The sequence below is a fragment of the Ctenopharyngodon idella genome, chromosome 13 (genome assembly GCF_019924925.1).
Source record: "Ctenopharyngodon idella isolate HZGC_01 chromosome 13, HZGC01, whole genome shotgun sequence".
In the NCBI taxonomy this organism is placed as follows: Eukaryota; Metazoa; Chordata; class Actinopteri; order Cypriniformes; family Xenocyprididae; genus Ctenopharyngodon; species Ctenopharyngodon idella.
Window position 1 is genome coordinate 19,332,933 of NC_067232.1, and position 15,250 is coordinate 19,348,182.

Below are 15,250 nucleotides of genomic sequence, written 5' to 3' on the forward strand. Positions count from 1 at the left end.
CTGACCACACTACGGGCCGCTATGCCGTCCGAGTCGGGTCCAGCACTCTACCTCGCTGCCCCACGCCCGGTACGTCTGTGGTCCATTTGGTCCCGCTGGTTCGGTGTCTGGAAGCCTGGCTAGCGCTTTCCAGCCCGTCCCGCTGGCTCATTTGTACCATCAGACTCGGCTATGCGATTCAGTTCGCCCGGCGTCCCCCGGTGTTCAGGGGTGTCCATTACACTCGTGTGTCCCTGGACAATGCACCTGTTCTCTGGGCGGAGATTGCTGTCCTCCTGGCGAAGGATGCAGTCGAGCCGGTCCCTCCAGCCGATTTGAAGTCAGGGTTCTCCAGCCCCTACTTCATTGTACCCAAGAAGGGCGGTGGGCTACGGCCAATCCTGGATCTGCGTGTCCTGAATCGGTCCCTTCTCAGGCTGCCGTTCAAGATGCTTATGCAGAAGTGCATTTTCAAATGCATCCGTCCCCAGGATTGGTTTGCAGCGATCGACCTGAAGGACGCGTACTTTCATGTCTCGATTCTGCCTCGTCACAGACTCCTACGGTTTGCGTTCGAGGGTCGGGCATATCAGTACAAAGTCCTACCCTTCGGGCTGGCCCTGTCGCCCCGCGTCTTTACGAAGGTTGCGGAGGCGGCCATTGTTCCGCTCAAGGAACAGGGCGTTCGCATCTCAACTACCTCGACGACTGGCTCATCCTGGCCAGCTCGTGGGAGCAGTTGTGCGAACACGGGGACATGGTGTTAGCTCACCTCAGTCGGTTGGGTCTTCGGGTCAACTGGGACAAGAGCAAACTCTCCCCCGGGCAGAGGATCTCTTATCTCAGTAGGGAACTGGATTCGGTCGCCTGGACCGCGCGCCTCTCCGAGGAGCGCGTCCAGTCAGTGTTGACCTGCCTGAGTACGCTCAAGCGCAGGACGGCGGCCCCACTGAAACTCTTTCAGAGGCTCCTGGGGCATATGGCATCCGCAGCCGCAGTCATGCCGCTCGGATTGCTTCATATGAGGCCGCTTCAACACTGGCTCCGCGGCCGGGTCCCGAGATGGGCGTGGCAGCGCGGTACGTTCCGTGTCCCCGTGACACCGAACTGCTGTCGCACCCTCACCAAGTGGTCAGACTCTTCGTTCCTGCGGGCTGGAGTTCCCCTCGAACAAGTGTCCAGGCATGCTGTGGTCCACACAGATGCCTCTGCCACGGTGTGGGGGGCCACGTACAACGGGCATGCAGCATCGGGTCTGTGGACGGGGCCCCAACTGCATTGGCATATTAATTGCCTCGAGTTGCTAGCAGTACGTCTTGCACTGGGCCGCTTCCAGGAGCTGTTGACAGACAAGCACGTACTGGTCCGCTCGGACAACACTGCGGCCGTTGCGTACATCAACCATCAGGGTGGTCTACGCTCCCGCCGTATGTCGCAACTCGCCCGCCATCTCTTGCTATGGAGTCAGAAGCATCTGAGGTCGCTTCGTGCCATTCACGCCCCAGGCGTGCTCAACCGTGCAGCCGACGAGCTCTCACGGCAGCCTCCGCTTCCGGGCGAATGGCGACTCCGTCCCCAGGTGGTCCAGCTGATCTGGCAGCGCTTTGGCGAGGCACAGATAGATCTGTTCGCCTCCCGGAGACTGCCCACTGCCAGTTCTATTCCCTGACCGGCGGCACGCTCGGCATGGATGCCCTGGCAATCAGCTGGCCCCGGGGCCTACGCAAATATGCGTTTCCCCCAGTGAGCCTTCTCGCACAGCTCCTGTGCAAAGTCAGGGAGGACGAGGAGCAGGTCTTGTTAGTGGCTCCATACTGGCCCACTCGGACCTGGTTCTCGGACCTTACGCTCCTCGCGACAGCACCTCCCTGGCCCATTCCTCTGAGGAAGGACCTCCTGACTCAGAGACGGGGCACCCTCTGGCACCCGCGTCCCCACCTGTGGAAACTCCATGTGTGGTCCCTGGACGGGACGCGGAGGTTCTGAGTGATCTCCCGCAAGCGGTCGCAGACACCATCACTTCCGCTAGAGCTCCTTCTACGAGGAACCTCTATGCGCTGAAGTGGAACCTATTCGTCGAATGGTGTTCCTCTCAACCAGAGCGAGAGGACCCCCGATCATGTTCGGTCAGAACCGTGCTTTCCTTTCTGCAAGAGGGCCTGGAGCGAAGGCTGTCTCCCTCCACCCTCAAGGTGTATGTTGCCGCTGTCGCCGCACATCACTATGCAGTTGATGGTAAATCGCTAGGGAAGCACGATCTGATCGTCAGGTTCTTGAGGGGGGCGAGGAGACTAATCCTCCCTGGCCCCCCTCTGTACCCTCTTGGGATCTGACCCTGGTTCTTACATCTCTCCGGGGTCGTCCCTTCGAGCCTTTGCAATCAGTCGAGTTAAAAGTACTGTCCTAAAGACCGTCCTCCTGGTTGCATTGGCCTCGCTCAAGAGGGTAGGGGACCTGCACGCATTTTCGGTTGACGAATCGTGCCTGGAATTCGGGCCCGGTGACTCTCACGTTATCCTGAGACCCAGGCCTGGATATGTGCCCAAGGTTCCTACCACTCCCTTTCGAGATCAGGTAGTGAACCTGCAAGCGCTGCCTTCGGAGGAGGCAGACCCAGCCCTAGCTTTGCTCTCTCCCGTCCACGCTCTGCGCCTGTACGTGGACAGAACGCGAAGCTTTAGGACCTCAGATCAGCTCTTTGTCTGTTACGGAGGCCAGCAGAAGGGAAAGGCTGTCTCCAAGCAGAGGATGGCCCACTGGATAGTGGACGCCATCGCCCTGGCGTATGAGTCCCAGGGCGTGCCTTGCCCGCTCAGGTTGAGAGCCCACTACACCAGAGGAGTGGCCTCTTCCTGGGCGCTGGCGCACGGCTCCTCGCTGACAGATATCTGTAGAGCTGCGGGCTGGGCGACACCTAACACGTTCGCTAGATTCTATAGCCTTCGTGTAGAACCGGTATCTTCCCGTGTACTCGCTTCCACCAGCCGGTAGACGCGAAGAGCCCGTTCTAGTGTCGGCTTGCAATGCCACTCCCGCCCCCTGGGCCGGATACGTGCATCCTTTTTACTCCAGTCGAGTTCCCCGCTTGGCGAACCCTGTCGAGTTCCTCCGCCTCCCCCTTCGGCTCGGACATTGCGGAGTGTCTGATGCCAGGCCAAACCTCCGTCACCGACGTTGACGTTTGGCTGGGTTCCACATGTCGTGACCCCTCCACGTGAGCGGTCCCATGTGTGTATTTGTCCACGGTCAACTCCCTACGGCGAGCCCGTGTCTTTCCCTAGCAGAGCCAGCTCTGCTGTCACCTGTCAGATGAGTCTCCCCCCTACCCAGGTGGAGCCATCCCAGGGACTCCATATGCGTACTGCCCACGGCCAGTCCATATGTGTACTCTCCACGTAAATTCCTCCCCTACAGGTGGGTAGTGGTCTCCGCAGCGTCCCCTACGGGTTCGCTTCCCCAGTGTAGTCTAGTTTACTTAGTGGGTATATCGGAACAGCAGTAGACTCTCTCGGCGTAAGCTCGCCCCCTTCCCCGTCCCACTGGTGCGCCGGGTGGCTAGAGCTTGCGCTGGGCACTGGAAGGGGTTCATACTGTGGCGCTTTATTTGGGATCCCAATTCGTCGGTCACTACTGACGTACGTCGAACGTGACCGACTGAAAGGGAACGTCTCGGTTACGTATGTAACCCTCGTTCCCTGAAGGAGGGAACGGAGACGTACGTCCCGTCGCCACAGTTGCTGTACCCTCGCTGTAGTGCAGACTAGGTTGTCTCCTCAGCGAAAAACAGAGTGCGATTGCATCTGCTCCCCTATTTATACCACCTGGCGGGGGCGGTGCGCATTATGCAAATATCGCACGCCAACTTCATTGGCCTGTTGTAGTTCACTCGAAGCTGATAGGGCTCTCTAGCGATATCCCAATTCGTCGGTCACTACTGACGTACGTCTCCGTTCCCTCCTTCAGGGAACGAGGGTTACATACGTAACCGAGACGGTTCATAGTTTGTTCATGTTACTTCACAGTGCATTAACTAATGTTAATAAACACAACTCTTGATTTTAATAATGTATTAGTAAGTGTTGAAATTAACATTAACAAAGATCAATAAATGCTGTAGAAGTGCAGTTCATCATTAGTTCATGGTAACTAATGTAGTTAACTAATGTTAACTAATGAACCTTATGGTAAAGTGTGACCATTTTATTTTATTTTATTTAATTTTAAAATATAGTAAAATAGTTTTCTGTTTTAATATATTTTAAAACTATTTTTCATCAGCCATTACTGGAGGCTTCAGAAATCATTCTAATATGCTGATTTGGTGTGCAATAAACATTTCTTATTTATTATGGTTGTTGTTGAAAACAGTTTCTTCTTAATATTTTTGTGGAAGCAGTGCTATTTTTTAAAAGATTCTTTGATGAATTGAAAGTTTAAAAGAACAGAATTTATTTAAAATGGAAATCTTTTGTAACATTATAAATGTCTTTACTGTCACTTTTGATCAATTTAATGCATCCTTGCTGAATAAGAGTATTAATTAATTTTTAAAAATGTAAAATTTCAAAATGTATTTTGTATTTGGATATTTTGTACATATTTAAGATTTCACATTCCACATTTATGTTCTGTGGATGTTTTAACATCTCAAAAAACATGCATAACATTCAGATCTGTTTCTTTCAGATCGTTCAAACTCATGCTCCAGAGAAGCGTGTATGGCTGGGTGGAGTTGGTCCTGCTTGGGCAGGGGGCACCAATAATTTGTCAGACACATTTGCTGCTGGTTTTCTGTAAGTAAAGCACATAGTCTATGGGCTCTAACTAACAGCTATTTTGATGATCATTTACTCAGTTTATTTATTTCTCCTATTTAATCACTGTGATTTACTTCTTCAATTTGTTCAAATGTTTTTTTTTTTTTTTTTTCATTAGTAATTTGCCATAATTTCTCCATATAAAAATATCATTATTGGCATTACATATAGAATTTAAATTCATTATGATAATCTAAATTTGTAAGTCCAGAAACAAAGATGCATCTGTAACTGTCTGTAAAGTATTAATCACTTAATTGATGTTAAGATAAGCTGTATTACAAAAATGCTCGCAAATAAGAATATAAGTGTTGTAACCCGGTGAAAAATGCCTGTTAACCTCACTAAGCAGTACAATTTCTATCAAAGCACTTATTCAGGCCACATGCAACTCAGTCCAAACTAAACTCCATGTCTTATGGCCTTTTTTAATAGGTTAAAATAAAGTTCTCCTTTGCATTGAACACTTGTTTTCAGTTGCAGCTCATGCCAGTGTTTCCAATATCTACTCTATTATTTACTTAGATGTTCTAAGTAAATCATATGCTTTAAAAGCATGGCTTAATTCAGTGTTATAGTGTTTGAGTAAAATGTACTTGAAACAGAGTATTGCAAAGTAAACTTCAACTAAGTAGAAATTACTCAAAAAACTTTAACTGGCCAAGTTAAAATTACTTATTTTCATTGCTCCAGAGCAGGGTTAGCACCGATTTTGCTGTGTTAACCCCGCATTGTGGTACCAAACTGTACAGTGTGAAACAATGCAGTGTTAGAATGTTACAGCTAGATGCTAAGCAACACAGACAACCAATCGCGTACTCTGTTTTGGACAGTCACAGAAACACTGCGCATTGTATATAAACTGTAAATTCAGCGTTTGAGAGGAAAAATGTCAAATGCTGACAGAAAACGCGACAATTTGAGTGAAGAAGAGACCGTTTCATTCTTACCTTTATAGTCCGTAATGTCCATTCAGTATAAACTCGACAGTACAGTCGACAATACGAGAATGCTGTGTCAACAGGTCGCGTGCTGCATTTATCCAATCAATGACACTGACACCGCAAATATGCAAATAAGAACGTTAACCCAGGGTTTAGGAATGTACACTGTGAAACGTCAGCTTATGAATACCAATCTTAACCCCAAATTAAATTTTACTTACTATTTTTTTTGAGTGAATCCGCCCACCAAACAATATGGTACTACTTAAAATACTATTTTTCAATGGTATAAGGTCCATTAAAAAAAAGTAGTATTTTCTCATCTCACCAAGATTCTCATCTGACAACAGAATACCAAAGTGCACCAACAAAAAAATGACTGTGCACAAATATATAAAAACAAAAAGCAAACATTTCAGTCTATCTTGGACTATCTGCAGTGTTAAAATTACAACATTATTTAACATCATTGCAGATATTGTAGCTCTACCATTGTGTTGAGTTTTGCTCAATGTTAAGTGGCAGATCAGTGGGCTTGCTGCAGTTGAATATAGTAAGAGACGTTCTCTGTCCCAGACGAAACCTAAAATACTATGTGGAGGACACACGATAATTTAATAATTATAATATGACAGTGTGGTGAACCTATGAACCGAACTCGTATTTAAACAACTATCGCTTTGTGGACATAAATAAAAAAAACGGACATAAATCCCTGCTTGTATTGTGGTGTTTCTCTCTCTCTCTGTTTCAATGATGCTGGAGCATGTTTGAAGGATTACTCCACCCATGTGGGTGGGAATCAGGTTAATTAAACATTCATTTTATAATCAATTAACTAATATTCTGCCAATTGTGTGAATCATCAGGTGTCTCCAGTTAGTGAATTGAAATGTATAATTGACTAATGTTGACTAGAGTCAGTAAAATACTGCTTTTCAATGGACCTTGAACTCTGAATTTGTTTGGTGTGCAGATTCCTCTTTTTGTTTTTCATGTTTTGTAAACTGAATCTACGCACCTAGAAAATACCTTTTAGGTATAAAATGTTGCAGTACTTTTTTTTTTTTTTTTTTTTTCAGTTGCATTCCTAATGTTCTCATATTTAAACTGCATTTTTCTTTGAACTCTGTTTCTGCTTTAGATGGCTCAACACTCTTGGTATCGCTGCAGCTCATGGAATTGATGTTGTACTCCGACATTCTTTTTTTGATTATGGATACAATCACCTCGTCGACCAGAACTTCAACCCTTTACCTGTAAGTTTAAACAGAAACAGAAACCAAATCAAAAGCACTCAGTTTTTTAACACTCAGACGTAACTAGCAGATGGATTCAAGTCATATACCACATGCACTAAAGGTTACGCAAATTAGCACCATACGCAGTGATCTGTGTGGTAAGCTCGTTACCGTGTTGTAAAACCACCTAAAACGCATATGTAAAAATTACCTGGGTGTAGTTTTTTCCACATGAAGTGTTTGAAAATGGTCTTAGACAGAGTCAGTCTTTAGCATGTGGCCCAAGCACCTTACGGCTTTTCCCGTGGGACCTATTAGCCAAGATGAAAGGTGTTTAGTGGTGTTGAATACTAGGCAGCTGAGGTGAACTGCACTGAAATTCAAGCCCGAGACAGTGTCACCTGTCTCCCACCCCCTCTACATGTGTGCCCCACTGTGTGGAACAGCCAGATGCTGACAGCACTGCAACCTGAGACGAGGGCACTCCATAGGTAGCCCCACCCTCCAGACCGCTGCCAACTTCATCCTGAATTATGTAGACCTAACTCTTTCACAGTGTCTGCAGGTCAGACCCCTGGAGACGGGACAAACAGAAGACTTCAGTTAAATTTCAGTTTGATTTGAGAACCTGTAGGAAAGGCCACGACTGTAGGAGATTATATAGGAGACATGCTTAACATTCGGTTTTGGTATGTCCAGTGTTGGGTGTAAGGCATTACTAAGTAATTAATTACTGTAATTGAATTACTTTTCCCTTGGAAAAGTAAAGTAAGGGATTACTCTTAATTTTTCTGTAATTTAATTACAGTTACTGCTGATGTAATTGCTTCAAATACTTTATAGACTATAGAACAATTCTGTGTAAAACAATAGTGGGTTTAACATCAATATTTTACATCTAATGCTAAAATGCATGTAAAATTACAAGAGCAGTTTCATGTCTATCCTTGTATTGTTCAACTTGTCGAGGTTAGTAGTTAGTAATAAGTAGTGCAATACTTTTTAGAGCGAGTAAGTTGTACAGTAATCTAATTACACTGTTAAAGATGTAATTAGTAGCTAGTAATTAATTACTTTTTAGAGTAACTTACCCAACACTGGGTACAACTAAAATTATGAAATGTAAATTTGAATTTATATATATTTTATTTCATATTTTATCATTTTATTTTAATTTAAATTAACAAAAATATTTGTAAGAGTATTTAACTATAAAAGGTAATTTATTGTACAGGGTTATTATCGCTAACTAAAATTCAAACCATAAAAATCATTTTCATTAACTGAAATAAAATAAACCTTAACTGAAATAAAATAAAATTTTACTACAATATTTTCCATTTTTATTTTAGTTTAAGTACTAAAATAATTAACACACAAAAAAAACTAAAACTAATTTAAAAAAAAATAAAACTAATAAAAATGACAAAAATACACAATTAGTTACTAAAAACTTAACTAAAATGAAAATGAACACAGAAAAAATAAAATCTAATTCAAATAATGAACAAAAACTTTAATAGAATATCAATGATACTAAATAAATAATATTTTCAAAAATGTACATTTTTGTTTTATTTGGAAAGGCAGTCGACATACAATGTTACATTCTTTTTTGTTGTTGTTAAAATACTTAAATATATAAATGAATAAATATAAAAATATATTAAATATATATATTTTTATACTACTTTTTCAGAGTAATAAAAAAAAGTTTTGTTTGTCATAGGTACATGTTAAAAGAATTTAGGGGAAAAATAAAGGTTACTTTTCAAAATTGCCATTATTATTATTATTATTATTATTATTATTATCATCCTCTCTGGCACTCCAAACACAAAGAATGTATAGTCAATCTCAACAGAACATCAAATGGAAATTTAACACTAATGCCTATGTGACTACAAATTATATATAAATAAAGAACCTTTTTGCCCGGATACTTCTTTTGTAATGTTTTCATATAGGTAAAATGAAACAGCTTAACAGTCCTACTGATTTTAGCTTGACATGCAGCTTACCTTCAGGTTCTGTTCATGCAGTCCTCACTGACTCCAGATGCTGATAGATACATTATCTGCTCGTGGCCCTCAGTTCTTTTACAGCCCACCAGCAGTGGAGAGCCAGACCTGTCGACCTGCTCAGGATAACATATGTTCCCGTGTAAGTAATAAAACCAGAGGAAGACATAATGAGGACATTTTTTGAAAAATACAGCAGTGGTAGAAATTCTTGATTATACAACGCTTCACTGAAGGGCCTGTGAGACTGGACTTCTCAGTGCCAGGATCTCCACAGGAGTGTGTTCTTCCAGGACAAGCCAGAATGAGCATCTTTCCATAAAATGCACTTTGAGCTATGCTTTCGTCAAGCACTCCTCACAACTTTCGAAACGGTTATCTTTTTTTCCCCCTGCTTCTCATTCAATATCTTTAGTTATTCCAAGGACCAATCGCCCCCTGCTGGGATTGCAATGCTTTAAACATAGCTGGATGTCTGTGGGAACTGCCAGAAGCCCCACAGCGAGAATTCGCAACAGCCGCAACCTGTCGGCCTGCGTGGAAAATTTATGGTCCAACCTTTTCTCTTTAATCCCTTACTGAGTCATGTCTCCTTTTCTTTCCCTTCACACCTCATCAGAAGATCTCATCCCCTCTTCCTACTTCACTGCTTTTTTCCCCTTCTCTCACGCTGTTTCTTGTTTCTTGTTTTTTCACTCAAATCCTTTTGATTGGATACTAATTAGAACCATTTATCCATTATTCCAAGAGATTTCACAAGTAGAATGGAATTAATTCCCATATAACTATATATTTACTCCTTTAGAATGTTAAAGGGATAGCTCACCTTAAAATGAAAATTAAATCGTCATTTACTCACCTTGGTGTTGTTCTAATGCTTTTCTTTCTTTTTCGGACCACGCTCGTCCTTATAATGGCAATGAATTGCGACCAGCATCAAGCTTTAAAAAAAAAAATATGCAAAAGTATTACAGAATGATCCCATGATACACATGCTCTATATCCCACGTGTTCTGAGGGTATACGACAGGGTTTGGTATTGTATTTAACAAAACCTGGCCGTTGGTCTTCTGTGCACAGCTTTGTAAGACTCTATTAGCGCTGCAGTTCACTCCATCCCGCCCAGAAAAAGCACACAAGTTGTGAGAAATCAAGATTAATAAAAATACGACATGAAATACAATGGCTAGAAATCCCCAAAAAGTATCCATGTACTTTCTTCACTGAGTTATCAATCTATCGTTCTATCGACGGAATGAAAGCAGAACTTTTCTTCAATAATCTGCACAATAATTCTTATTTATTATTTATTAGTTATTTATTTTTAGTTGTTTTAGCTTAGCTATTTTAGTTAGTTATTTATTATTGTTTTTGTTAGTTTTATTAGTATCTTCAATACTCTGCACAATTATTGTTAATATTCATATCAATATTAACTATGCTTTCATTCTATTATTTATTTTTATTTTGTTTCTATTTTTTTCCTGCCAGGTGAAAGCAATAGCACACCTCTCTTCAATAATCTGCACATTGTTTTTTATTTTATTTTATTATCATTTATTATTAATTATCATTCAGATTATTGAAGAGAGGTGTACTACTGGTTTCGCACACAACACTGAGAAGCCCCAGACATAGTATCTCAGATCAGAATAACAGAGAAACTTGGAAGTGGGCTGTTTTGACTCAACCACCTAGCAACCACCCGGAATCCCCTAGCAACCACTTGAAAATCCACTGTGCCTAATAGCAACATGCCCAGTAATATTCCAACATCAGAATATCATAAAGGCATTGGGGTGGGGGCTTGACTTGGGGCCGTGGCAAACTCCAGCATCCTGGCATAAAGTTTAGCACTGGCAAGCACCACTCACATTTTCTCCAGAAAATGTACCCGTATAGTTATTTTGGCAATTCCATTTAGTGTCTGTGGTTAGTGGTGTGAAAATTGCATACTTCACCTTTAAATATTATTGAAATTGTAGGTTCCTATCGCTCCCAGTTGTTTATTATGTGGTTAAAATTGCTTCGTTTTTGTTGCACACTCTCACGTTAAGTTAATATGTGTATTGTCTGGCATTTGCTTATATCCTGTTGGAATTCTAGAGTAGTAGATTAAGTAGTTGGTCATATCCTTTAATCTATCAGGTCTTTAGTGGTTTGACTTTAATTTATTCATTATTAAAGTGGTTTGACTTTAATTTATTCATTATTAAAGTGGTTTTTATGTTATTCAGTCATTATAGCCGCTGTAATTTCTTAATTTTACTGGGATGGGCTAAGAAATGCTGGTATTATCTGCCAACAGTGACTTGAAGGCTGGTGAGGTGGGCACTCTTGAGGTTTGCCATCATTATGGTGTTGACTGTAGCTGCCTAGGGCACCTGCGCCTGCGTAAACATTTGATAGCCTAAAAATGCACAAAAAATTTTCCATGGTCCCTTGCATCCCCCCTCTAAACTAGACGGTGGTCTCTGGTATTAAATTGCACTCAAGCGATTTTTTTTTTCTACAGGCCTAAGATGTTGAAGTTTACATTTTAAAGTCAAGTCACCTTTGTTTATATAGCGCTTTATACAATACAGATTGTTTCAAAGCAGCTTTACAGTGATAAACAGGAAAATAATGATTTAACGATGCAAACAGAGTTCAATTCTGCTGTAAAGCAGTTCTAAAAAGACAGTAAACAATCATTATTCAGTTGAAATCAGTTCAGTGTTGATTCAGTTTGGTAAAGTTCGTCAATTATTGAATGAGCTTAATTAATCTATAAAGCAGCTCTGGAAAAATCAGTGATGTCATCATCCAGGGGTGCGTTTCCCAAAAGCATCGTTAGCCAACTAACACGTTCCCTCATTACTAACATAGTTCAACGATTTGGTGTTTCCCGAAACAATAGTTAAAACGAACATTCACAAACTACATCCCAGACTTCTGTGGTTGGAACGACAGCTCTCGAGCTGTGATTAGAAGTATAGTTTCTTGTTTTTATGACGTGGACTTAATAAATCCTCATCTTGAGCAAAAAAAGCAAGCTGACATTAAGTACAATGTATATCTTTTATTTCGAATATATACAAATGTCATTTACATATTTTAGTTTGTCAAGAGATTTAAGCACCGTTTTTGAAGAGTGCGCATGTGCGTACGTGCTCTAGTATGTAAGAAGGAGCCTATGATTGAATCTGGAAATAAAGCAACATTACTGAGAAAAATGAGGATTAGTCCTCAGAGGCCGTGTCCATAATTTATAGCAAAATCTGGCATTAATTTGATCTCAAACGGATTCATTTAAAGAAGTTATTACTCCACCACCTGTGTGACATCATTCACCAACGTGATGAAACGACAGGTTTGTGACCATACGGTTTCAGGAAACAGTCGTGACTAGCTAGTTGATTTGTTGAACGATGCATCGTACTATGGTAGTGAAGCAGCGAGTTACCTTGATGTACAGGAAACACACCCCAGCTCAGTTCAGTTTGCATCAAATAGTGTCAGTGCATTCAAGTCAATGAACTGAGCAAGCAAATGAACTAAGCAAGCAAAAAGGCATAAGCAGCAAGGAACCCAAACTCCATCAGGTGACAGAAATGGAGAAAAAAAGCCTTGGAAGAAACCAGGCTCAGTCGGGGGGGCATTGAACATACATGGTGTGGTTTAATTTCAGGCTGCATTATAAGTCAGATTGTGGATCGACATCATTCATTTAAAGTCAGTTTTTGAAATCAAATTCCATTTAAACAAATTTTGACTATTTCAGAAGTTTCACTGCATCATATCACATTGCAATCATCCTTCTTTAACAGTACTTGAGATTTATGTTTTTAAGTTTCTAAAACTTTTTTTTTTTTTTTTTCTCGTAAAATTGCAGTGAAAGACGAAAGAGACCCACCCATCCCTGAGTCTCTTTTTCCCACTGCCTATAGCAGATGCTGCACAATGTACACTGCCGGAGCAAATTAAGTTAAAGTTTCCCTGGAAAAGAAGCCTTTAAATGCTGCCATATGCAGGATTGCATGGGAACTTCCTGATGCACACATGCTGCTTTGAACCAGTTCAATTAGGTGTTGAATTTAGGAACTGATGAGAGGTATTAAGAGAGACCTACTGTAGTCATGCATGTGAAATTCAGGTAGCCATCGCTCTTTTCCGTGCAATTTAAAGGTATGTAATCCCATAGGAAACAGTTCTCTGGTTACACTTGCCCAGTTAATGTACTTTGTACAATTTATACTCTTCTTTGTGCATTAAATGTGAGGTGATTAAGGTTTTACTTGATCATAGTAAGTTAAATGTGCTGATATTGTGTAAAATACTGACTTTTGGACTATGATAACAGCATAATAACATTTTGCATGAGCTGATTTGCTGTTGTGAGCACAATCTATAAACACACACACATGGGTTTTCATGATTTATGGGGACTTTCTATAGACATAATGATTTTTATACTGTATTTATTCTATCCCCTAACCCTAACCGTATCCTAAACACAACCCTCTCAGAAAACTTTTAGCATTTTTACATTTTTAAAAAACATAACTTAGTATGATTTATAAGCTGTTTTTCACATGTCCCCACAAGAATAAAGGTTTCGGGTATTGCCATCTTTGTGGGGACATTTTGTCCCCATAATGTAGGGTTTACCTGAACCACACACACATATTCATTTGTGTTTGGTTTGTGGGTTACATATTAAGTTCCTTTGATAATGTCAATATTTGACAATTCATGCAAGATATAAAGCAGGTGTTCCAGGAGCCCATTTTTTAAAGATACATATTGCATACACATCTTTCTCAGTTTTATTGTTTTATAAATGTCTCTAAGAGCATGACTGAAAATTTGCTGTTCCCCTAGATGGTGAAAAGCAAAAACTATATTATGTGTCTCTCCATTTCATTCTTTATGGTCAGGAAGGTCAGGTTTTTTTTTTGTTTTGTTTTGGGTTTTTTTTTTTGCTTTTTTGTTTCTCAGTTTTAACAGGAAAGGCTTCCAAAGAAAGACTATGCTTATATTTCTCCATTCGAGCATCCAAGAAAATGTCTCTCTCAATAAAAGACTGAAGCACATGTGCATTTTCTTCTATCTCAAAAAAAAAAAAAAAAAAAAAAGTCGTTCTTACTAAAGTGAAGGCAGATACGAGAAACTTACGTTACGCCTACAAATCCCTCTTTTTTTCACTTTTCAAATTCAGTTTTCTGCAGCTTTCTTTTTAACAATTCTAAAATTAAAACTCCTTTGAAAGATGGAAGGATGCTGGAATTCATTGGATTTCTGCTGGCGAAGAAATGCCACATCTGTCCAGTGTATTTATACCAGAATCATCTTGCATGAATCATGTTTCTTGTGCAGAGGTGCACCACGCTAACATGACTCCATGGCAGAACGGCTTGACCTAACATGCGTGTTGACATGGCCAAGTTCCAGTAAAAATGCCTCAGTGATTTTATTTTCTAACATATGTTTTGCATGTTGGTATTGTAGGATTACTGGTTATCTCTGCTCTTTAAACGTCTGGTGGGCCCCAGGGTGCTTGCGGTGCACGTCGCAGGTCTCCAGAGGAAACCACGACCTGGACGGGTGATCCGAGACAAACTCCGCATCTATGCTCACTGCACCAGCTTTCACAAGTAGGTTCATTCTGTCTGCTGTAAAATCCATTCAATCAAATATATCAGTTCTGTTACAAATCCTAGTAAAGCTGCCTTGATATTTTTTTGTTTATAAAATAAAAAGATTGCACAACATTTTAGGGGTTGTCAAATTAAACATTATATGAGATTAATTGCAATTGTTTTATTAAAATTTGTATTTATGCACTGCCGTTCAAAAGTTTATGGTTGGTAGGATTAAGATGTTTTTAAAAGAACTCTTATGCTCACCAAAGCTGCATTTATTTCTGCATTTATTTATTTACTCATTCTTATATATTATATATAATATGTTTAAATTTATGTGACAAAACTGAACAGATAAATTTATGCTAAACGCAACTAATAACACTAGACATGTAATCATTTGTATAATACCCAAGTCAAAAACATTTAACATCATTTAACTAAATATTTTGCTATATAAATGGACATTAGAAGCTTGAATGAATTTTTAAATCACTACACAGCAAAACATCCAGTGTTAAATTAACATTTCCAGTGTCACCCGGTGTTTATATAATCCGGTGTGGATTATATAAACACTGGCAATGTTAATTTAACACTAACGGTGTTCATTTGCTGTAAAAT

At 40.8% G+C, this 15,250-nt stretch overlaps 1 protein-coding gene across 3 annotated transcripts in view; it reads left to right on the forward strand.

Annotated features, from left to right (window-relative positions):
- hpse2 (heparanase 2) overlaps nt 1-15,250 on the forward strand; it is a 99,259-nt gene that overhangs the window by 65,830 nt on the left and 18,179 nt on the right. For all 3 annotated transcript variants that reach the window (XM_051917475.1, XM_051917476.1, XM_051917477.1), the window contains 3 exons: nt 4,666-4,772; nt 6,885-6,999; nt 14,493-14,638. In XM_051917475.1, coding sequence (XP_051773435.1) covers nt 4,666-4,772; nt 6,885-6,999; nt 14,493-14,638 — 368 coding nt within the window. The remainder of the gene's footprint in view (nt 1-4,665; nt 4,773-6,884; nt 7,000-14,492; nt 14,639-15,250) is intronic.